The sequence below is a fragment of the Crinia signifera genome, chromosome 4, assembly GCF_055691185.1.
Source record: "Crinia signifera chromosome 4, ASM5569118v1, whole genome shotgun sequence".
Taxonomy (NCBI): Eukaryota; Metazoa; Chordata; class Amphibia; order Anura; family Myobatrachidae; genus Crinia; species Crinia signifera.
In genome coordinates this window covers 75,720,350-75,743,778 of record NC_139220.1, presented here as the reverse complement: position 1 = coordinate 75,743,778, position 23,429 = coordinate 75,720,350, and the positions used below count along the sequence as shown (strand labels likewise).

At 44.2% G+C, this 23,429-nt stretch overlaps 1 protein-coding gene across 2 annotated transcripts in view; it reads right to left on the bottom strand.

Moving 5' to 3' along the window:
* Positions 1-2,045: 2,045 nt before the first annotated feature.
* MAT2B (methionine adenosyltransferase 2 non-catalytic beta subunit) overlaps positions 2,046-23,429 on the bottom strand; it is a 35,534-nt gene continuing 14,150 nt past the window's right edge. For both annotated transcript variants that reach the window (XM_083181866.1, XM_083181865.1), the window contains exons 2-7: positions 13,078-13,272; positions 9,884-9,998; positions 8,860-9,012; positions 8,521-8,714; positions 5,024-5,137; positions 2,046-3,737 (exon numbers count right to left, since the gene is read on the bottom strand). In XM_083181866.1, the coding sequence (XP_083037992.1) occupies positions 3,567-3,737; positions 5,024-5,137; positions 8,521-8,714; positions 8,860-9,012; positions 9,884-9,998; positions 13,078-13,272 (942 nt within the window). In that variant the 3' untranslated portion in view covers positions 2,046-3,566. The remainder of the gene's footprint in view (positions 3,738-5,023; positions 5,138-8,520; positions 8,715-8,859; positions 9,013-9,883; positions 9,999-13,077; positions 13,273-23,429) is intronic.

Here is a 23,429-nt window from a genome sequence, read left to right as displayed (position 1 = left end):
TCTGAATAATGAGTGCACCTCCTAGGTGACCTGGAAAATGTGCACTGGGGTAACTTGAGGACCAGGGTTGGGAACCACTGAGCTAGATGTATGAGAATGCATCTGTAATCAGTGGCGTACCTATGGAGGGTGCAGGGGATGCAACTGCTATGTGGCCCGGCCGCTTGGGGGGCCCGTGGGCCCAGCAGGCAATCCCCTGCACCCTTTTGAGGGTTTTTTTTCCTTTATATTTTAAAGGATTGCTGAGGTGCCGCTTGCCGAGTTCGGCGTAGGGAAGAAGGCAGGAAGAGGCTGGGCATATGTCAGTAGACTCAGCGCCACACTAGAGGGCGCTGCAGCTGCCTTTTTTTAATGTCTGGCGGCTCCTTCACATGAGAGTCAGTCTCTCTCCTCTCTTTTGCTGTACCTAGGCTAGCAGTGCGCACTGCGGGGGGCATCGCAGAGAAAGCAAGTCAGCACTCCTCCCCAGTATCTTCCACCAGGCAGCGCAGCACATGGATCCTCACCACTCCTTGGCTGCTTATCACCCCCACCCCTAAACTGTCAGCCTGCCCCATACTTCTCTCCTTGTGTGCATGTGACCGCTATGCTCCCATCCGTGTGTTCCTGTGACCCCCCCCCCCCCCCCCCCCTGCAGTTAAATAGCAGCATGGCAGGCAGAGTGGGTGGGCAGCGGCATATTCATCATATGTCGGCGGCAGCACTGCTCGACACCTGCCGCTGCCCACTGGCTCTGCCATGCACAGTACATCACCGGCTATCTTCGACGGTCCCACTGCGCGTCTGGCTCTGCCACTGGGTGAGCTGAGCTGAATTGCTCTGGCTCACTGCCGCTGGCGGGAAAAGCAGCTGAGCTGAGCAGCTGTCAGTGTGCGAGAGACTGACTGAGACTGCACATAAAGTTAATTCACCCTCATATATACGACTTATACCTTAATAATGATTATATTAAAATAGAGGGGGCAGCCAAAAATGTTGTGCCTAGGGGCGGCCTGACCCCTAAATTCGTCCCTGTCCTTACCCACATCCCCCCTTCATGCAGACAACAGCCTGTTCCCTGCTCCCTCCAGTGTGTTCCTGAGCCCCCCCCCCCCCCCCTTTCAGGTGACAGATCGTCCCCCTCTTTCACCTAAATGCACACCCACATGCGTCTGTATTGGGTCACGCCTACATTTTATTTAGTCCCATATAAATGAGGCTAGTTTGGTTGAGATTTCTCCAATACCATCTTTGTATCTCCTTCTCCTGTCCCCTAAGGGATATTGTAATGACAGTGGTGGTGGTGGTGGGGTTCCTATCAAGATTTTGCTATGGGGACCGCATGGTTCTAGTTACGCCCCTGTCTAATCATTTTTCAAACCCAGCCTGTAACATGGCAGTTAGGGGCTTATTGGCTGGTGCATTATCACCCTCTACTTTATCTCTTTTCCAGGCTTAATACATCAGCCCCTATGTCCTGTGGTAAGTCAGTAATGTTTCTGTACCGTAATATACAAAACCGCGTGGAGCGCACACTGCTCAAGGCCCTTCACTTGCACGAAGGACTGTATATTCAATTTGTAAAAGGAAAAAAACAACAACATTTGAATGGCTTTGGTATGCTTGTATTAAGTGTGTCTGATGTTTGCACAGCATGCTGAGAGGCAAATTTAAATGCCTCTATCTTTTATACCCTGATGCTCTGAAATGGATTGTGTGTCTTATTATATGGAGCAGGATGTTGGGCTGGCTGCACAGCTCTCCTATCCTGCCAATCGGCAGCCTAATGCTGCTGGCTGAGTAGAGATCACAGCATGGCAATGGATCTACTAGGCCCCTTAGCAGTTATTGCAAACAACAAATATGACAGCCGGGCTGGCCAAACAAGCCATGTCAACTTCAAAGGGGATAAAATATGAAGTAGAAAAGAAAAAGGGTCTTTAATACATAATATGTGGGTTTGTAAGTCATGCACAGAGCCGATAGTATTAAGTTATTATTCGGTTCCCTATTTCCATGAGCAAAATAGACTTCATTATACATTCAAGCAAACACTTAGCCGAATATAAAATTTCAGAAATATATTTTATTTTGTACTAAAAAAAAAAAACCTAGTCAAAAAAATACAAGTGCTGAAGATTTCACCAAATCTGAGGAACAACGTGTAACCGTAAATAACTATAAATTTATTTTTGAGAAATAATGCAGGTACTGTACATACCATCTGACATTACTACGATTTGCTATTTTCCATGCTCATCAGACTGTTGTAATAATGCTGCTCTACAACTTCTGTAGCCGTACAGTACTTAGGCAGAACACAAATCATTAATCCTGAATCATCGACATGTAATATAGTTAACTTCTAACATTAATAAAAAAAAAAAGAGATAAATCTGGAACATATATCATCTAATATTTATCAGGACGGTTTTATTTGTGAAATATAGCAGCCACAGATGGAACTAGGTGACAGTAAGAGAGATCAGAACACAGTAATGTTTAACAGTTCAGTAGGGACATCAAATAATCAGCTGTAATCAACCATTTAAGGGCTTTGCTTACATCTGCTTTTAAGTGCGAAGGTTGATTATATATTGCAGTGTAAGCCACGTAAAACAATGAGGGTGAGATGTACTTAAGGGAAATTGACACTGATGTTTTTGGCCTTTTATATGGTGGGTAGCTCCAGTTTTTGTGTTATTATAGAACATATGCATACCTCCCAACATGACCCTCTCCAGGAGGTACACAATGCTCTGCTCATGGACTTCCCTCTGAATGTATGATTGCCATCACCTGTGTTGAAACACCATTCTTATCACTAAACCTGTTCATCACAGGTGCTGGTAATCATCTATACAGAGGGAAGTCCAGGAGCAGAGCATTGTGTCTCTCCTGGAATGGGTCATGTTGGAAAGTATGCATCTGTGATATTGATCTATGTGGTAAGCTACATACCGCAGGGAATTGATTATTAATACATCCTGCCCTAAGTCTCTGTCCCTCTATCCCTTAATTCCTGTCAGGAAGCTGATTATGGCTGTCTGGCATACACCACTAACAGACAGAAATGTAGAGCAAACTTGTGCACCAAATATTTAACACTGATGTTACGTGAAGTTGTTTCCAGCACAGCTATGTAACAATGTAATTGCTAGATGTCCATAGAAACCAGATTCTGCCTATCATTTATGTATTGTCACCTAACACGATAGAAGAATCGGATGGTTTCTATGGGCAACATTCCCACCATTTGTAGAAACTTTATTGATCTACGCGTAACAGTTCAGTTTACCCTGCATGTAAGCCAGTTACTCAGAAATCTTGGACTATCTTATTCTAGTTAACAGTATTCAGACAGACACCATGCCTAGGTTATAGCAATGACAATAAGAATAAACTTTTTCTAAAGTACATAGCCTGCGCACTGACATTGAGCGACAAAGCTGGTTTTGATATTATTTTTCAGCCAACATCATATACTATAATTAACAACTTTGCTTATTAATACACCAATACAAAACTAAATTTCTTTAAGAAAAAAAGAAATAGAAATATTAGTTTCCGCCCCATTCCCCATAATTTTAATGGAAAACTGTTTGACGCCATTTCTTCTCCACCAAAAATGGCCAAAGGGATTCCCTAATGGCGACTCTGAAGGGCGTCCGCTGACCGATGCCAAGTTCTGCCAGCTTGGAACAGTCGAGTTGTGGGTTCCAAGGTCGAGGAGTTGCCCCAACAGGTTCATCTGTTATCTAAAAAGAACAGTCAAAATTTACGATCACCATGTAAAAGATTTTCTGTGGTCTGAATCTTATGGTCGCATACAGTATAACGGGGTAAGTTTGCTAAAACTTCCAAAAGTGAAAAGTGGGGAAGTTTTCGATTGCAACTAATCCGATTGGGTCTATAATTTTCTAGGATGCAATAGAGAAAGGATAACTAGAGTCAGACTGGTTGCTATTTACAACACCCCCACTTCTTATTTTTAGAAGATTTAATAAATATAGCCATACATGTGAAATGAAGACAAAACAAACAAGCTTAACTGGTTATGCCTTGAACACACACACATATATATATATATATATATATATATATATATATATATATATATATATATATATATATATATAGATGCTGATTTTTAATTAACCGTTCTGTTATCATAGCTTTCTCATGTACCCCAGATAAACTCACTTATCTGACACATGTGACATATAATACTAATTCATGTGCTGTGTTGGGGATTGTCTCACTTTAAAAGCCATAAAGGTAGTTGGCAGGTGAGCTCTAAACCAGAAAAAAAAAAACATGTTGTAGCTATGATGTGAAAACAGTTGCCAGGTTCTTGACAGACCAGTTGTTAGTGTAGGATGTGCAGTAAAATGGGGTCCCTTGGCGATGGGCTGCAAGCTTAAATGTATTGATCAATTCATGAACTAAAACCCCATTATTTATATATTAAGGGGAGTTAGTTCATTGTGGTGAGCCATATGTGATAGAGATAGATAGATAGATATATATATGCAAAATTGAATGCAAATCAAAACACATTCAATTTCAATATTGTCCAAATCCAATTTGTTTCCACCGAGATTCAATCCCGTAAGCTAGCATTGCAAATTACAGAAATTCGTGATTATGCATGTGGGAACACAAACTGCGTACAATGCGACACCAGACAAAGGATCAGCTGAAATGTCGACTCTGCGTTGTGGGGGCGCGGTTTGCACAATCGAGTCACTTGACCAATGTGCATGGCTTCTTAGCTAGGCTGCGCAGCCAGTGGGCTACTGGTAATGTGAGTGCTTCATAGTATATGGAAGCGCTCTCATAGTAGATCCCCACATGCTGCTGCAATACTCTTCACAAAACTAAAGCTCAAGCAGAATTAGGCCTTATATGCCATATCTGTATCTAAGCACTAAAACTCCTATAAAACTTCCCCAGTGAGGCCACCTAAAAATATTTATCAGTCATGCAGAAGAATAAGGTGCCAAATGCAAATCCCAATATTTACATATGTGCTCATACTTACTGGGCGCAGGTGGCTGCAGGGAAAGTTGAATGCATCAGCCATAGCACAAGCTATTTCATACTTTGTCATCTGTTCACTCGCTGACCAATGGAAAATGCCCCTTAGAGAAGGATCCTAGGATGTAAGAATGTGTGTTTGCTTAGAAACGTAGAAATCAACAATGAGAGCAGATGGCTTATAATCACAGCGTTACATGGACACTAAATGCCCCCCGCCCCGCCCCCCCGGTAATACACAGTGTCTATTACAACTACTCCACTGACAAATCTAGGTGTCTCCTCCAGTCCTTTATGCCAGCAATCCCATGTTTGCAGAATGTAACAGTGTAGTGGTGATAAGAAGGGGAGTGTAAAGCATTAGCTCCAGGCAGGTGTTGGAAAAACAATGTTTGTTAACAAGTCTGCACCCCACCCTCCCCTCACTGTAGATCAGCGGTGGCCAACCCGCGGCTCGCGAGCCGCATGCGGCTCGCCACGCTGAAATTTGTGGCTCCCATCGGGGTTTTGAATTTGGCTCCCATCGGGGTTTTGAATTTGGCGCCAATTCGGCTGCCAATTCAAAACGCCGCATCGGCAGCCAATAGGAAACGGCCGCGGCGAGGCAATCAGCGCTCGCCGCGCCGTTTCCACCCCGCCCCCGGCGTCTGACATCAGACGCCAGCGGGAGGGCGAGATGTCTCCATGCCGGCGGAGCGCAGGAGCGCTCCTGAAGAGGCGAGAAGCCGCCGGAGGCGGGGAGAACAGTTCCGGCGCCGCTGAAGAGGCCAGAAGACGCCGGGATCAAGACAGAAGATCTCCGGCGCCTTCTGGAAGAACAAAGAAGATGGCTCCCGGAGAGGCCAGCGGGGGTGGGAAGCAAAAGAGCCAACGAAGCTCCCCCCAGCGGCCTCTCCCAACACCAGGTAGGGGCCTTTGGTCTCCTACCCCCCATCCACCCTAGACCACCGGGTGTCAGGCACTAGGCCCGTGGGCACATTCAGGCCCTTCCGGCCTGTGGGCGCATTAGTCGGGCCTTCTTGGCCCGTGGCTCATTTGTTTGTTGGGCCCTCCTGGCCCTCTAGGTGGGGCTTTTAGTTAGGAAGCTGGGCCCTCCAGCATAGGTGTTGCACTGTGGGCAACACCTGTGCTGGAGGGCCCAGCTTCCTAACTGTGGGGGCATATAATGTTTGGCACTGTGGGGGGCATATAATGTTTGGCACTGTGGGGGGCATATAATGTTTGGCACTGTGGGGGGCATATAATGTTTGGCACTGTGGGGGGCATATAATGTTTGGCACTGTGGGGGGCATATGATGTTTGGCACTGTGGGGGGCATATGATGTTTGGCACTGTGGGGGGCATATGATGTTTGTTATTGTGGGGGCATATGATGTTTGGCACTGTGGGGGGCATATGACTGGCACTGTGGGGGGCATATGATGTTTGGCATTCTGGGGGGCATATGATTGGCACTGGGGGAATATGATGTTTGGCATTGTGGGGGGCATATGATGTTTGGCACTGTGGGGGGCATATGATGTTTGGCACTGTGGGGGGCATATGATGTTTGGCACTGTGGGGGGCATATCTGGCACTAGGGGCATAAAGTTTTGTCATGTGGCCACTCCCCTTGTGTCATATGACCAAGTCCCTGGCCACTCCCCCGATCACACCCCTTTTTGGCGCGCGCGCCTTCGGCGCATGATGTTGGCTCTTTGGCTTGACCACCGATATTTTTCGGCTCTTTGCCTCTGACCGGTTGGCCACCCCTGCTGTAGATAGAAATCAGATACACAATATTATGGGAAACAATTAGACAGACTAGACAGACAACACTTACAAACGTTTATTAAAATTTATTTGTTCCCCTTCTCTTTCAAAACCGGTTAGTAAATGCATGCAATTATGGTGGTTTTATCCTTTGTTGTAACCACTTTCAAATGTGCACATTAAGTGGGGACTGTGAATTTTAAACTAACCGGTTTACTAACTGGTTACAACAAAGGATAAAACCACCATAATTGCATGCATTTACTAACCGGTTTTGAAAGAGATGGGGAACAAATACATTTTAATAAATGTTTGTAAGTCTTGTCTGTCTAATTGTTGCCCATAATATTAGGTAAATTAAAAAAAAAAAAATTCTATTCAGCACAGCGCTGTTTGGTTTTTTTCTTTTTTGCTTGTTCAGATTTCAAAGGGGTTTAGGTAATCCCCCATTTTGGTAGCAGCTGCAGTGTAAAATAGTATTCAATCAGCGCTCAATATTAAATTGTGTTTCTAGGTATAGTATATAACAGGAATATTTGCACTGCGGACCAAATAATAGACTCATAAAACATACAGCATGGTTGTCAATGTGTAAGCACACTTTATTACAGCGGCTTCAGTACGGAACATGTGCTTCAGTACGGAACATGTGCCGTAGCAAAGTCTCATGGAACAATGACAAAAGTGCTGTACATTTAAATAGTCTATTACTTGGTCTAGAGAGCCGCAATAACTCTGCTACTTTATTTTGTGTTTCCGACACTACCTCTTGGGAAAGCATTCAGTATTTATACCTGTATCTAAGTACCACAATCTATTTGTACAGTATATGTGGGACTCCACGGGTTTGTAAAGATACACTGGAAATAAGCTGTACTTAATGAATTTAATCAGTGATCATGAAGAATACATAACAAATAGGGCATGATTCTGGTTCACTCGCAAAGGCAAATTCTCTCTCTCATGGACAAAACCATGTGCACTGCAGGGGGGGCACAGATGTAACGTGCAGAGAATTAGATTCGGGTGGGGTTTGTATTTCAAACTGATATCTATATTGCAGTGTAAAAACAAAACAGGTAGTATTTAACCTGCATAGAAACAAAATAACACCCAAATCTAACTATCACTGCACATGTTACATCTTCCCCCCCTGCAGTGCACATGGTTTTGTCCATTAAATAGAGAATTTGCTTTTGCGAGGGAACCACAATCAGGGTCATTGTGCAAACACTCTGAAACATGTGTTGCAGTGTGTAATTTATAGATTGTAAGCAGGGCCCTCCTAACGTTTGACTGTCTGTAAATACCCAGTTTGTTGTATCACTGTCTCCTCTGTAAAGCGCAACGGAATATGCTGCATTATTTAAGAAACTGTTAATAAATAAATAATTTACAAGCCCGTCAAAGTGTATAATTAGATAAATATAAACCACTGAAACAATACAAGCTTCAATTATCAAAGGTATACATGCCAGTAATCGGTCACATTAGAGGGCCCATATAGTTAATGGTAAGTTTACTAAAGCTTTTAAAATGAAAAAGATGTTGTTGCCTATAGCAACTAACCTGATTCTGTCAATCATTTTTTAGAATGCAATAGAGAAAATGATTGATGCTATGGCCAACTTCAACTCTTCATTTTTAGAAGCTTTAGTAAATTGTACCCTTACAATGCCCTAAATAGGAGCACAATCCTTTTAAAAAGAGAGAGAATTCTACAAAACGTACTTTCTCCCCCATTCTCACCTGCAGTTTCTTTTCACTTAACTGGAGACAAACACTGGCAACGTCCTTGACATACGTGGGGAATCTCTGCTGCCAGTGGTCCATGTTGGCGGATTTGTTGCTGAACTGCACCTTGTCAAACAGGATAGTGACTGCACTTTCCTCTAATTTCTCCACATCCCCATATAACACAGGAACTCGGAGCACTGCAGCACCTTGTCATCAGAACAACAGAAAACCTGATTTAAAAACCACCTATTAATGCTATCACATATTGGTATTATTACACAGCAATTCCTAATTGCTTTAACAAAACTAATTAGTGTTAAGATCTTTTCTGAAAATGAGCCATGTTCTCACCGTCATTGTTCTGTAGCACTACTCGCTCTCCTTCTAGTTTTGTTTTACCATAGAGGTTCAAGGGGTTTGGGATGGAATCTTCTCTGTAGGGTGGATTCGCTCCATCGAAAACATAATCCGAACTAATATAGATCAAGAACGCTCCAATTGCAGCTTTGGAACAGAAGAAATAAAATGATATGCAAATAGTTAGTTATAAAACAAGGCACAAACTTCTCTACAAAATATTAAATAGAATTAAATACCTCTCCTCATAGGGAGCAGTTCTTTTACCAGCTTACATACAGAGTGGGGAGCAGAGAGCGAGTAACTACACCTTGGCAAGGCATTGTGGCACTGCAGGTTGGGCAGAAGTACAAAATCTACACGGCTGTGCAGCATTTGTGGGTCACATGGAAAACCAGCCAATACTTACTCAGCATGCAGAAAGAAATGGTCTCTGCACCTGGACAAACCATGGGGCTGATTCAGACCGGTTTGCACAGGTCCTTATTCGTCCCCGACCCCCGATGGTGGGGTCTGCACATGTGCAAGCACCCGTCGCGAGGGCCTTCGGTAAGTTTTCCATTTGCCAGGGCTTTTTCGCAGCCTGAGTGACAGACACGGAGCGTTTGCTGGGGTCTGCCCAGCATTTAATGGGCGTGGCTAGAAAAATGGTGGGTGTGCCCATAGAAACGCTGGGCAGACTCTCATTAGAGTGGCTCCTGACGATAGACTCGCCATGCGCCGTCCCCCGCCCCAGTCTGCCGGAAACCCTCCAGCGGGCTTCCTGTCCCTCCCCCTGCTCTCCCCACCTGTCTCCCTGAAGCGGAGACAGCCAAGGAAGCACCCAGACCCGCCACCTTGCTGACAGGGACGCGCAAGTGAGCTGCTCGTGCGTCTCTGTCCACCAGCTGAAGGGATCTGGGGATCAGGCAGGCTGGCTGACAGTGGCTGCATCTGTATGCAACCCAATTTGATTTAGAACTCTGCTAGAATGGGTTGTTGCCTACATGGGGCAATAATCAGCGAGTTAATAGATTACCTGCTTCTTTTGCCAAATTCTCTGAAGCCCCAACATTCAGCATGGCAGCAGAATCTGGTTGATTCTCGACAATATCGGGTCTTCTCTCTGCTGCACAGTGAATTATCACATGTGGCTGCAAACAAAATACTTGAATTACAATCCAGCACATTTGTCATACTGTACACTGTGCGGAAAAAATGGAGATCAAGTGGACTCAATTAATAACTGATGTTTTAGTTACCATATGGCCATCAACACTCATTATTGCTATTTTCATGTGAGTGTAGATCTTTTAAAGTACCTATCATGGGGGAGAATGCAAGGGGGTTATGCATCAACACCCAAAATGCTGTCAAACTTTTAAAAAATGCAATTTTTGGGGAACTGGCAACATTCCACTTACTGTATGTATCAAACTCCAGAAAGCTAAACGTTATTAAAACACAGCTATGCATATGATTACAGGCAGGATGTGAGGTGTGCTGCATCCTGGCCAAAGCCTTCTAGTGTGAACAGTATACTGTATAATAGAAGGACATTTTTTTTAAATGGAAATTAAAAGGCAACTGTCCACATACCATCACATGCAGAAACCCAAGCCTTAGGGGCCCATTTATCAACTATTATTTGTGGCTAATATAAAGTTTCACCTAAATGTATCATAGGGGACCGCAGCAGGAATCTCCGATCCCTGCTGCGATCCCCCCTGCCGCATCCCCCATAGGTTTCTATGAGGTATGCGAAGCTGCCCGATGTATCAACATCGGGCAGGCCGGCTTTGCACCCCTGGGCTATCGCCTTTCTGGGATGGCGATAGCCCATTGTAGCCTATGGCTACACATCGCACTTCCTGAGCAGGGCAGTGCGGTAAGAGGGGTCGGCGGGGGTCAGCGCATAACCGCGCATGCACTGACCCCCCGGCTTCCGGCTTAGCACTTCGCAGGGACGGGCTCCTTTCGGAGCCCTGTCCCTTGCAGTGCCAGGGATGGTACATCCCAGTGATCTGATCGCATTTTACAATGCGATCCTTGGCGGTAATATTCCGCCTTAAAGTCCCCTTCCACCAGCCAGATTTGCCCTGTTTTCTCACATTCAGGTGGAACCGAGAGACAAAGCTAAAGAAAACAGGCCAAAACTAAGCTCCCTCCGATAAGATGCATTGGGTGTGGGTTGTTAGGTCTACACCAACTAGGTCGGCAAGCATTGGGTCGACAGGGGGTTTTTCACAGTTTTTTGACCCGAATGTCAACAGTCGACATGGACACAGTTTGAAGTGCACCGTTCGGGCTTGGCGAGCGATGCACTATTTTATTTTCCCACAACGCCCTAGTGGATGGTAGGGCATGAAATACCGCCTGTCGGCACATGTCGGTTTAAAAAAAAAAAAAACATTAAGACCTAGGCCCATGTCGACCTAGTTGGTGTAGACCTAATGACCGTATCCCGATGCACGGCCCTGACTCTGATCCATCTGAGACGGTTCCTCAACTAGTTTTAAACTTCAAACTGTCAAAATATAAAAAAGGTGCTGAGAAGTCATAAGCAAGGCACTCCTATTGATAAAGAAACTATATGGCAGTAATACAAACATACATCTAGGCTGTTATACACTTTCAGCTGTGTGTGGTAAACTGTATGGACAGCACCGATGTCACTTGAGGTCTATAAATTTGCATTCTCTTTGGGCAGTGAACATCGGCTATAGCTGCGGATTAGAATATTGGGTACTTATGTATTATCTGGGCTCCCATGTTAAATGCACCCCATTTTTTCATACCCCTACTATCCAACTACGCATGGAGTTGATTTTATATAGTGTGGCGAGCGCAGCGAGCCACCGTGCCCGAAGCGTGGCGAGCGGACGCAGTCTCATAAGAAAAACGGGAGCCCAGATATTACATAAGTACCGAATATTGATTTACAGATTACTCTCCTTTGTCTAGGCTAAATGTATAAAAATTGACATTTACATAACACTAATTACCAGCCCATCAAAATGACGGATCATAAGAGTAATGTCAGTGCTGCTGGATGTGCATGCCCAACACTTAAAATGTTCCATCAGGAACCAGCTAGTGGCCGTCAACATGCAAAACTCTTGAATTCCTCACATAGAGTTGAGGCGTAGCTTTAGCATTTTATTATATAACATTCTTACATACTGGATAAGTGTACACATGACTGATTGCTCCATTCTAACTATGTTGTCTGCTAAATTCAAAAGCACTAGAATGCCTCAACACTAAAGCCCCGTACACACGGGGGAGATATATAGCTCAGTTTCTCCTTTTCATCAGCGACCAGAGATGGTCGCTAATGAAAAAGAAACTGCCGGGGGGAGCCCGGCAGTGGTAATCAGCTGGTTGCAGGAGCATGTTCCTGCGACCAGCGATCACTACAGGGGTATAAACCGGAGCGCGCACCCGGCGATATATCGCCAGTGCACACTCCCATCGCAGGCAATATTGTCGCTTAGCGACCATATTTCCCACGATATTACGCAAAATCGCCCCCATGTGTACGCACCTTAAACTGGATTTCCATATCCTTGCCAATGTTCCTGTATCCCTTCCCTACCCAGTAAATCTACTTTTGGAGCATCTGATGGGAGTGGGACCTCCTCCATTCACTGTTCTAAGAGAAATATCATCACTACCATATATCAGACTCTAACATGGTGCATCTTTGCTCTGACTGTATACCATTCAATACAGCTACTGAGTGAAAACAGAGATAGACGCTAATACATACTGGGCTACCGCAACTTGTTCGCAATTGCGCACACATTCGCAGCCCATATGCAAGAATAAGGAACACTGGTTTTAAGGTTAACCCTTTGATACACAGACTGGACGTGGCAGGAGCCATATTTGGCAACATGCGTGGTACGGTGCATCTATCTCTGAATCAGGCCCACTATCTGTTCTCTTCAGTCTAAATGTTCTGTTTGTTAGTCGGCATAGGTCAGAGACAGATGTACGTGCTACACACATGCTAATTACTGTATAGCAAAATGATAAAATAGGCAAAACCACTAATGAGAAGTCATGGGGTTAAGACAAATGGATAGGAAACTTAATAGCAAATATTTCTAGTGCAAGTCTCATTTAAGCATTCCTCTTTTTATAACAAACCTGCCATTAAATCCTAAGCTACATGCCTTTTGTTGTCTTTAAATACTTTTGTTTGGAACAGCTGCACTAGAACATTACCTTGAAGTCTTGGATCAATTCTTTCACAGCAGATGCATCCAGAAGATTAAGAATCTCAAAGCGAGGCCTAGCCCGGCTGTAACCGCAGCCCAATACATGCCAGTTGTTGTCCTTGAACTCTTTATACACAGCTCGTCCAAGGAGACCAGTTGCACCAGTTATCAGAGCCCTTCTGTTGGGGATGGCAACATCATCCTACAATGCAATCACAAAGCAGTTTTTGCACTCAGAAACTCACAAAGGATTCTATACATCTTCAGTACATATCACTTTATAGTACACATTGGACTGCATTAAAATAACTTTGGGTACTTATGTATTATCTGGGCTCCCATGTTAAATTAACCCCATTTTTTCATACCCCTACTATCCAACTACGCATGGAGTTGATTTTATATAGTGTGGCGAGCGCAGCGAGCCACCGTGCCCGAAGCGTGGCGAGCACAGCGAGCCCCGCGAGGGGACACGGTCTCATAAGAAAAACGGGAGCCCAGATATTACATAAGTACCCAACTTTGTATTCAAATGAATCATATATAGAAGTACATTTTGTTCAATCTAGAATAAAAAAAAAAAAAGTTGTGCTTAGCACTAAATTTGTCATAGAACGGATTATCCGCATAAAGGATCTATTATGTCATCATTAAAACAGTATAGATAAATTACCCACATGTTCAAGGACACACATACAGTATACTTTCAAATGTGTTTCTGCTTGTTCCTATTTCTCTAGCCATACCAAAATTATGGGACACATCAATGATATCTAGTATTAGCTCCAAGTGTTTCAATATATCACCGTTGGAGGATAAAATAAAGCTGCTTTTAGCATCAATAATAACAAATACTCACCAGTTCCACAAGGTGTTTAAGTAAAGTTGTATGTAATTACAATGGAACACAACATTTCCCACAAAGATGGACACTTAACTCTGCTTGCACAAGAACAGGGCCTTTATTTTGGTTCACTCACAAAGGCAAATTCCTTCTCAAATGGACAAAACCATGTGCACTGTAGGGGGACTGATGTAATTTGTGCAGAGATAATTAGATTTGGGTGGGGTTTTACTTCAAAATGAGATCTATATTGCAGTGTAAAAACAAAGCAGTCTGTATTTTCCCTGCACAGACACAAAATAACTCACCTAAATCTAATTCTCTCTGCACAAGTTACATGTGCCCCCCTCCAGTGCACATGGTTTTGTCCAATTGAGAAGCAATTTGCCTTTGCAATTGAACCAGAATAAGGGCCTAGGGCCAATATGGAAGTTTTTTTCTCTTTACGACATCTTTGGGACTCTTGTTTTGGCTTTGTGACTTTGCTCAAGCACGCCGTGAAACTGATGAAGATTCACCATCGTTAAAGCAAGGAAATAAAAGGGGTAGATCCAGTGGCATAAGTTTGTCCCAATACGTACGTGTGATTTATAGGCGTTTGACACTTGCAAAAATTGTTTAGAATAACGAGAGTGACGTGTATGGTCCTGCTGGGAGGGGGAGTCAGCCACAGAAGCAGTATCGACGGCTTTCAATTAACTGGTTCAAACTTGCAGGTGAGGAGAGGTGCCCCCCTGGGAGCAGGAGCTTGGTGGCAGAGGACTCCATTGCCTCTGATTAGACCTAACTATATAAAGCAACAGTATGGCATTAGATTTACGGAGAATAATTAATAATCTCTTTGAAACAAATTATTAAACAAGTACTGTCTAGCGAGAGATTCAGACTAAATAAAATAGATGTTATTTTATTTATTGTGTAATTTACTTTGTTGGGATTGGGGATCACCTTTTTTTCTGCTGTGGCATGAAAATAAGAATTAACAGGAATGGGCAGAATGGTGAGGAATTCCACACTACTCAGCAATCACACACTTGGATGTTACATAAATCCTGATATTCTAGATCAGACATTCCCAACCACGGTCCTCAAGGCACACCAACAGTGCAGGTTTTAAGCAGCCCATACACGCTGCTATGGGTGCTGACCCAATGTGTGCTTTGAGGTGCGCGCTCATGTGCTGCACATACTTTTTGTACTTGCATTTATCACAAGGCATGCAATGCGATGTGATGGATGCTATTTAAGCCCACAGCGCACACCGGGATCGCAGCGTGTATGGGCAGCTTAAAACCTGCACTGTTAGTGTGCCTTGAGGACCGTGGTTGGGAATGCCTGTTCTAGATCATGGTGACTGCTACGCACACACACACACACACACACACACACAGGCAGCAGTATAAACTGTTGGTCAGAAGAACAAACTCCAGCGGGTTACGGTCATTGTGTCACCACCAAGTAGGTCGGCAAGCATTAGGTTGACAAGGGTTAGGTCTACAGGATCATTAAGTTAACATGTTTTTTTTTAAGCCAACATGCAGTAGGGCGTACCATCCACTAGGGCGTGGTGGGAGAATAAAATAGTGTGCCTGAAGCATGGCGAGCGCAGTGAGCCATGTAAGGGGATGCTATGGTACGTTTCTGTGTCCATGTCGACATGACATGTGCCAACAGGCAGTATTTCCATCCACCATCCACTAGGGCAGGGGTAGGCAAGTCATTTTTGATGGAGTCCGGAAGTTTGAAATTATTTTGTTCGAGGTCCACAAAAATCACACAATGAGATATTTTGAATGTAATTAGTTTTTATTTTGAAGCAGAAAAGTATACTAATTATTACTTACTTTGTAATGTACAACTGCTTGGTAGTAACATACTGCATTTCTTAAAAGGAATTTTTACTATGATCGCAACCCGCGACCAGACAAAAAAAAAACATCTATTTTCAAACATTTGCTCATCAGTGGTGAGGTAGGGGTGATGTGTGGGCTGGGAAACCTTCCTGCTCCCCCTGTATATTAAAGATAATAGGACACCACAGGCTGCTCCCCCTGCATACCAAAGATAATAGGACACCACAGGCTGCTACCCCTGTATACCAAAGATAATAGGACACCACAGGCTGCTCCCCCTGTTTAATAGTAATAGGACACCTCAGACTGCTCCCCCTGTATAATAATTACAGGACACACACAGACTGCTCCCCCTGTATAATAATTACAGGACACACACAGACTGCTCCCCCTGTATAATAATTACTGGACACACACACACAGACTGCTCCCCCTGTATAATAATTACCGACACACACAGGCTGCTCCCCCTGTATAATAGTAATAGGACACCTCAGACTGCTCCCCCTGTATAATAATTACCGGACACACACACAGACTGCTCCCCCTGTATAATAATTACCAGACACACACACAGACTGCTCCCCCTGTATAATAATTACAGGACATACACAGACTGCTCCCCCTGTATAATAATTACCGGACACACACAGACTGCTCCCCCTGTATAATAGTAATAGGACACCTCAGACTGCTCCCCCTGTATAATAATTACCGGACACACACAGGCTGCTCCCCCTGTATAATAATTACCGGACACACACAGACTGCTCCCCCTGTATAATAGTAATAGGACACCTCAGACTGCTCCCCCTGTATAATAATTACCGGACACACACAGACTTGCTCCCCCTGTATAATAATTACCGGACACACACAGACTGCTCCCCCTGTATAATAATTACAGGACACCACAGACTGCTTCCCCTGTATAATAATAATAATAATAATAATAATAATAATAATAATAATAGGACAACACAGGCTGCTTCTAGTGTTGCCAAAGTAGCAGCCACACCACTAGTTTGAATACTGGCAATATACATTAAAAAAAACATCTGCTCACCTTTATGAACTCAGTACATGGGGAGCGTGCAGGCCACAACCCGCAAATGCACTTAAAAGTGCCTCCCGGCTCTGTTGCCTGCACCTTCCTCTCTCCCTCCCTCAGACCAGGTCCAGTCTGGGGACATGGGGAAACGGTGGCAGCCCCTGCTCAGTAGCGACGCGGGCTTGCAATGCGCGCCGTCTGCCCCTGAACACGTCGGGGGAGCCGCATTAACGTACTCGCCCGTCAGGGGAAGGAGACATCATGTCTCACTTTCCCTGTCATTACAGCAAAGAGCGCGGTCCGGAGATCTGGCGGCTGCAGTCCGGAGATGGACCACGGTCCGCCAGTTGCCGGTCCCTGCACTAGGGCGTTTAAAAGGTTAAAAATAAAAAAGGCAACTTTGACTCATGTCGACCTAATGACTGTTTAGCAACTTGCTGGTGACCAACGGATCCACACCCACTCCAGCATTCTGGCCTCATCTGCAGTTAGATTAGGAAGCATAGAATTTAGCCACTTGGCTTATCTAGTCTGTCTTTAGCCCCGTACACACAAGGGAGATATATTGCGAGCAATATATGGCTGAGCAATATATTACTCAGTTTCACCTTTTCATCAGCGACCAGAGATGGTCGCTGTTGCAAAGGAACCTCAGCCGGCAGTGCCGCAGAGGTAATCAGCTGGTCGCAGGAGCGATTAGAATGGGGCAGAAAACGGGAGTGCGCACCCTGCGATTTATTGCCGGGGTACACTCCCATCACTGGCAATATGGTCACCAGCGACCATATTCCCAGCGATTTCAGCCCTTATCGCCCCCGTGTGTACACAGCTTTTGTTTTTAATCGTTTTGGTAACCTCAAACCTACTTTACCTTCTTAGCCTCTACCACCTCCGATGGAAGCCTATTCCACTTATCCAATACCCTTATATAAAGTAATTTTTAGTCAAATTTCCTCTGAACCTCTCTCAGCAGATGTACTCCTAAAACTTCTTTCCCTCCCTCCCTCGACCCATTCCATTAAAGTGACTAGGTGGAAAACAGGTGGAACAGCGATTCCACATGTTCTCACCAATTATTGGTGGAATTGTGGGCGTTTTCAACCAGTTTTTAATCTATGTCTTTTCACTAAAAAAAAAAAAAAAAAAAAAAAAAAAAAAAAAAAAAAAAGGAGGAAGAAGGTGAAAAGGTATGGGCAAAATTTTTTATTAAAAAAACGTGCGATTGCATACGGAGGCGTTGAAATACTCCCGTTTCTTCACCTAGATGAAAACTCATTGATTTTTTGTCCCTTTAGGCTTTGCGGGTAAGTTTTGTGATGTATGCCATGCACCATTTCAACTGCCCATCGTTGGGGCCAATTCAGACCTGATCGCTCAAGTCTGAATTCGGCCCCATCCCTGATGGTCGGGGTTTGCGAATGTGCATGTGCAAACCCACAGAGCGAATGCCTTCACTGGTGGGCGGGCAGGGGGCAGACATAGGAGACTGCCCAGCATTTTACTGCTGCGCCAATGAAGACGCTGGGCTGACACCTGCGAACGCAGGCGCGTCAATGCTTGCTTGGGGCGGGAGGTGGACACCCGCCCCGAATTCGGAGGACAGTGTTCAAATGAAAAAGTAAGTCCTGGCTTACTTTATCACTAACAAAGGAAAAATAAATAATTCAATGGCAAGCAACCATCGAATGATTTTTCCTTTGTGCTGCCTAATGCGAGTGGATGTGTAAGCATACACATCCACTCACATGCAAATGCAGGATTCCCTTGGCGGTGGTTACCTGCTTGCTAGGCAGTGAAAATACACAGCCTAGTAAAAGGGTCTGAATCAGGCCCTTTGTACAGTATCTAAAGCATGGGTCTTCAACCTATGGCCCCCCAGATGTTGTGAAACTACATGTTACAACATGCATTGCCACATTTTTTCCTATAAGAGCATGCCAAAACTGTCAGGGCATGCTGGGACATGTAGTTCCACAGCATCTGGAGGGCCACAGGTTGAAGACCTGTGATCTAAAGTATTTATATATTTCTGGAGACATTTACTCCAGAACAGGACAGTATTCTAGTAGCAGGCACACCATTCACCTACAGTAAACAGTGACATTATTCTTTCATTCTGCTACGGATTCCTCTCCCTATGCAAAAAAAACATGTTGACTTTCCTTCCTCGCTGCTTTGTCACATTGCTAACCTGCCTCCAAGTCAATTGAAACAGTGATTCCTACAGTAGTTCCCTTTCCTTCTCTGCAACATCCATTATTATCTTTATTCTACAATTAGCCTTTGAGGTTTTTTCATGACTTGGTTTGATTTTGGCAATTAACTTGTAGATGCCCTATCCTCAATAATTTGTTGTACTCTTTGTTTGTCTGAACTTTTACACACCCTTATGTCACTTGCGAAAAAGTATGGGGGCATGGTAGGGTGCCGACGTGCAGGATGAGCTTCCCTGGCTGGGGAGGGGGGCGCAGCACTATGCGCCTCAATCTCAGCACTTACAGAAGGAAGGGTGCAATTGCTTTATTCAATAAAGATTTGTTTAAAATGATCTTCCCCTAGTAAATCCATGCTGTTTGGAATTCAGCAAGTTGTTGGAACCAATATATTCCATGTTTAATGAAGTTTACATTATTTTTGGCTACTACAGATGTAAGGCACTGGTCCCAGGTCTGCAGTTACTAGTCACTTCCTTGCTTCCACTTTTATGCACTGGGATTACAGTCGCTATTTTCCAGTCTAATGGAATTGCCCCTGTAACTAGAATTGTGTTAACCGTACACGTTTAAGCTCTACTAGTAGATCTGAATGTATCCCATCAGGCCCTATTTGGGACCCAAAAGCTTGGATATGTATTATGGACAAGGAAAATCTATGGCTCAGCAATCCATAGTACAGGTTGAGTATCCCGTATCCAAAATGCTCGGGACCAGGAGAATTTTGGATAACGGATTATTCCGTATTTCGGAATATTTTAATATTTCAATGATGTATTTTAAAGTATCTTGCATTTATGCTGTATAAACACATAAAATAAACACAAATATATTTTATTTTCACTTAAAATACACACAAATATATTTTGTTTGTTCAAAAAACAAGGTTTCAAAACATGAAACAAAATTTGTGTACTATCTCAGATACTGAATTTGAATACCAAGCAACCATTTTCTTGTACATATATAGTGCCAGTTACATATCATGTCCTCAGTAGTGCTGTTACAAATGTCCCCAGTGAGTTTTAAGCAAAAAAAAAATTTTTTTTTCACTTTCTGGAATGTATGGTTTTCGGAATAATTTCGGATAACGGATATTTGGATACGGGATACTCAACCTGTATACAGTATGTTCTGTAACTTTTCCTACAAGGCATTAGGGGTGACTGCCTCTCTGAAGGGATTCGGTATGAAATCCCGACCTATAGAATTTACAGGTGAAACAGTCTACATGCCTTTCGGTCGTTAGGTGTGAGGTCGACATGGGTTTTTTCACTGTTTTTTGACCCGAATGTCGACACAGTCGACATGGACACAGTTGCAAGTGAACCGCAGCCCCTCGCATCGCTCGCAATGCTTCGGGCACACTATTTTATTCTCCCACCACGCCGTAGTGGATGGTAGGGCATGAAATACCGCCTGACGGCACATGTCGGTTCAAAAAAAACTGTGAAAAAAACCATGTCGACCTCGCACCTGTCGATCGAAAGGCATGTAGACTGTTTCACTTGTACATTATATATGTCGGGATTTTGACCGCATCCCCTCTGAAGTGCTAGACAACCCCCTCTGGAGGGCAGCAAAAAAGACCACAGGAGGAATTTATAAGCCAGGCAAGCAGCAAAGCAGAAGATAAAAAAAACACCTTTCCCACTGGCACCCTGAGAATAGAACATGTGGCCAGTGCAGCGAGCACACAAGGGGATTTTTTGTGCTCATCCCCCTCTTGGAGTTCCAGCAGTTGGGATTCGGATGTCGGTATACTGCCCATCAGAATGCCGACTGTTGGGCCTTCATACCAAACCCATCCATTAATGGCCATTTATATTGCACAATGCTCTTACACTGCATTCATTATGTGGATTTAAAAAAAAAAAAAAAAAAAAAAAAACACATTACATTTTCACAGAAACAGGAGCGAAATCCTCTGCACATCATGTGAGATTACTATATTAAAAAAATATTGCTCAAAAGGGCTCTTCTGAGTGATACTATTTTTGTTTAAAAAAAGTGAAGTGTATTTGCTCAATATTGTTAGCAATGTGCGCTCCTGTTCATTGCTAACGACCCCCACGTTGTCTGAACACGTGGGTCAAATTTGGCTATATAGCCAGTGACCTGAATGTTCAGCAGGATCCCCGTGACTTCACTGAACGATATCATTCAGTGAGTACGTACTATATGCTCCACCCATGGCACAACCAATATTGATGGTGCTGCAAGTTATCTAGTGTTTACGGAGCTTCCGGTGTAATACCAATCTTTGGCACCTTATTGCGGTCAGGAATATTATTTTAGGGTTTGAAAGGCTGGGTGGTATCGGATTAGTACCGATACACTTTTGAAAAGTGTAGAAAAGTAAGAAAAAATATAAAATGCTAATATATGACCTACGGTCTTTATCGGGCTATCCAATTACTGCACATTTTTAAATCAAAAAAAGGGTCCCTGTTTCGTGCTATAACACATGGGATCCAGGATAAGTTCCCTAACCAATATCAATATTATAATCATTATCAAGGAGCCACGGGCTACTTATCGTGGCTTATGCTTTGGGTGCCTGCGAGAACCAGTTGCCTGACTTTTGATATTACAAGAGGCTGTCACCAGCAGAGGCTGCAGCACCAACCATATAGTAGGGCCTTGATGGCTAACCTTGACACTTCAGTTGTTGTTGAACTACACATCTCAGCATCCTCTGCATCAGATTTAGCATGGCCAAATAACAAAACTGAAGTAGAAAATGCTGGAATGTGTAGTTCAACAACAGCTGGAGTGTCAAGGTTAGCCATCAAGGGAGTAGGGGAAGGGGGGTGGATGCCTAGGCACACATATACATACATGTTATCATATATGTAATATATGTGCTGGAATGATCCCCAAGGTTCTACAGCACTCATAGCATCAGCATGCACTATGGGCCTTATTCTAGTTCACTCTTTTTGACAAAATCCTTCTTAGATGGACAAAACCATGTGCACTGCAGGGGGCAGATGTAAAATGTGCAGAGAGAGAATTAGATTTGGGTGAGTTATTTTGTTTCTGTGCAGGGTAAATACGGTGTGAGAATATAATAGTGTGGCGAGCGCAGCGAGCCACCGAGCCCGAAGCGTGGCGAGCGGACGCGGATACCTTCACAGGTAGACGCGTCCCCTCGCGGGCTTCACAGGTGTCCGCCTCGCCACGGACACCTGTGAAGCCCGCGCATAACTGTGAAGGTATCTGCGTCCGCTCGCCACGCTTCGGGCTCGGTGGCTCGCTGCGCTCGCCACACTATTATATTCTCACACCACGCCCTAGTGGATAGTAGGGCATGAAAAGGTCGGAGGACGCGTACCGCCGCCCCTCGCGGGCTCGCTGCGCTCGCCACGCTTCGGGTTGGCGTGGATCGTGGGGTGGCGTTAAAAATTTGGGGGGACATTTAAGGGTTAATGGGCTCTGTGGCCCATTTAACATTGATTCCTATGGCCAAATCGGGTGGATTGAGGCATTTAACAGTAAAATCGTGGCCATCGCGCCTTTTAACATTGATTCCTATGGGAAATCGGGAGCATCGCGTCGCGGGCATCGCGGGTACATTTATGGCCGGCCGCGACGCGACCGACACGATTTTCATGTTTAACATTGGTTTCAATGGGAAATCGCGGGCATCGCGTCGGTCGCGTCGCGGCCATACATAAATGTACCCGCGATGCCCGCGACGGGCGCCCAGATAGGAAACAAGTACCCTTTATTTTTACACTGCAATATAGATCTCACTTTGAAGTAAAACCCCACCCAAATCTAATTTTCTCTGCACAAGTAACATCTGCCCCACCTGCAGTGCACATGGTTTTGTCCATCTAAGAAGGATTTTGTCAGAAAGAGTGAACTAGAATAAGGCCCTATGTCCTTCAGTGATGTTTCTTATTTTAGAGATATTTCTCTATTGCATCCTAGAAGATGCTAGACAGAATCTGATTGATTGCTATAGGCAACATCGCCTTTTTTCATTATTGAACCTTTAGTAAATGTACCCCTACCAATCAGCTCCAACAGTCTATTTTGATACACAGCCTGTAGCATAGCAGGAGCTGATTGGGTGGTACTTTGTTCATCTCCATTTTATTTCTCTCCAAGGCTTAATACATCTCCCCCAAAATATTTTAAATGATAGATCCCTGGGAGCCACAAAATGATGAACTCAATGTATAGAACGCTTTGGTCAAATGAAACTTGTGGCCCCAGCACTGAGCGGCAATATCAACCAATGTGCCATGGTACACAGTTAAACAAGGGTACTAATGTAAATGCCACAAACCTAGATTCCTTTCTTCTTTCCACACTGTCTACTTAGCCTATGTCTAATTATCGCTGGCACTCTGCTCTCTTGTTAACGATGATTTTCCTATTTCAAAC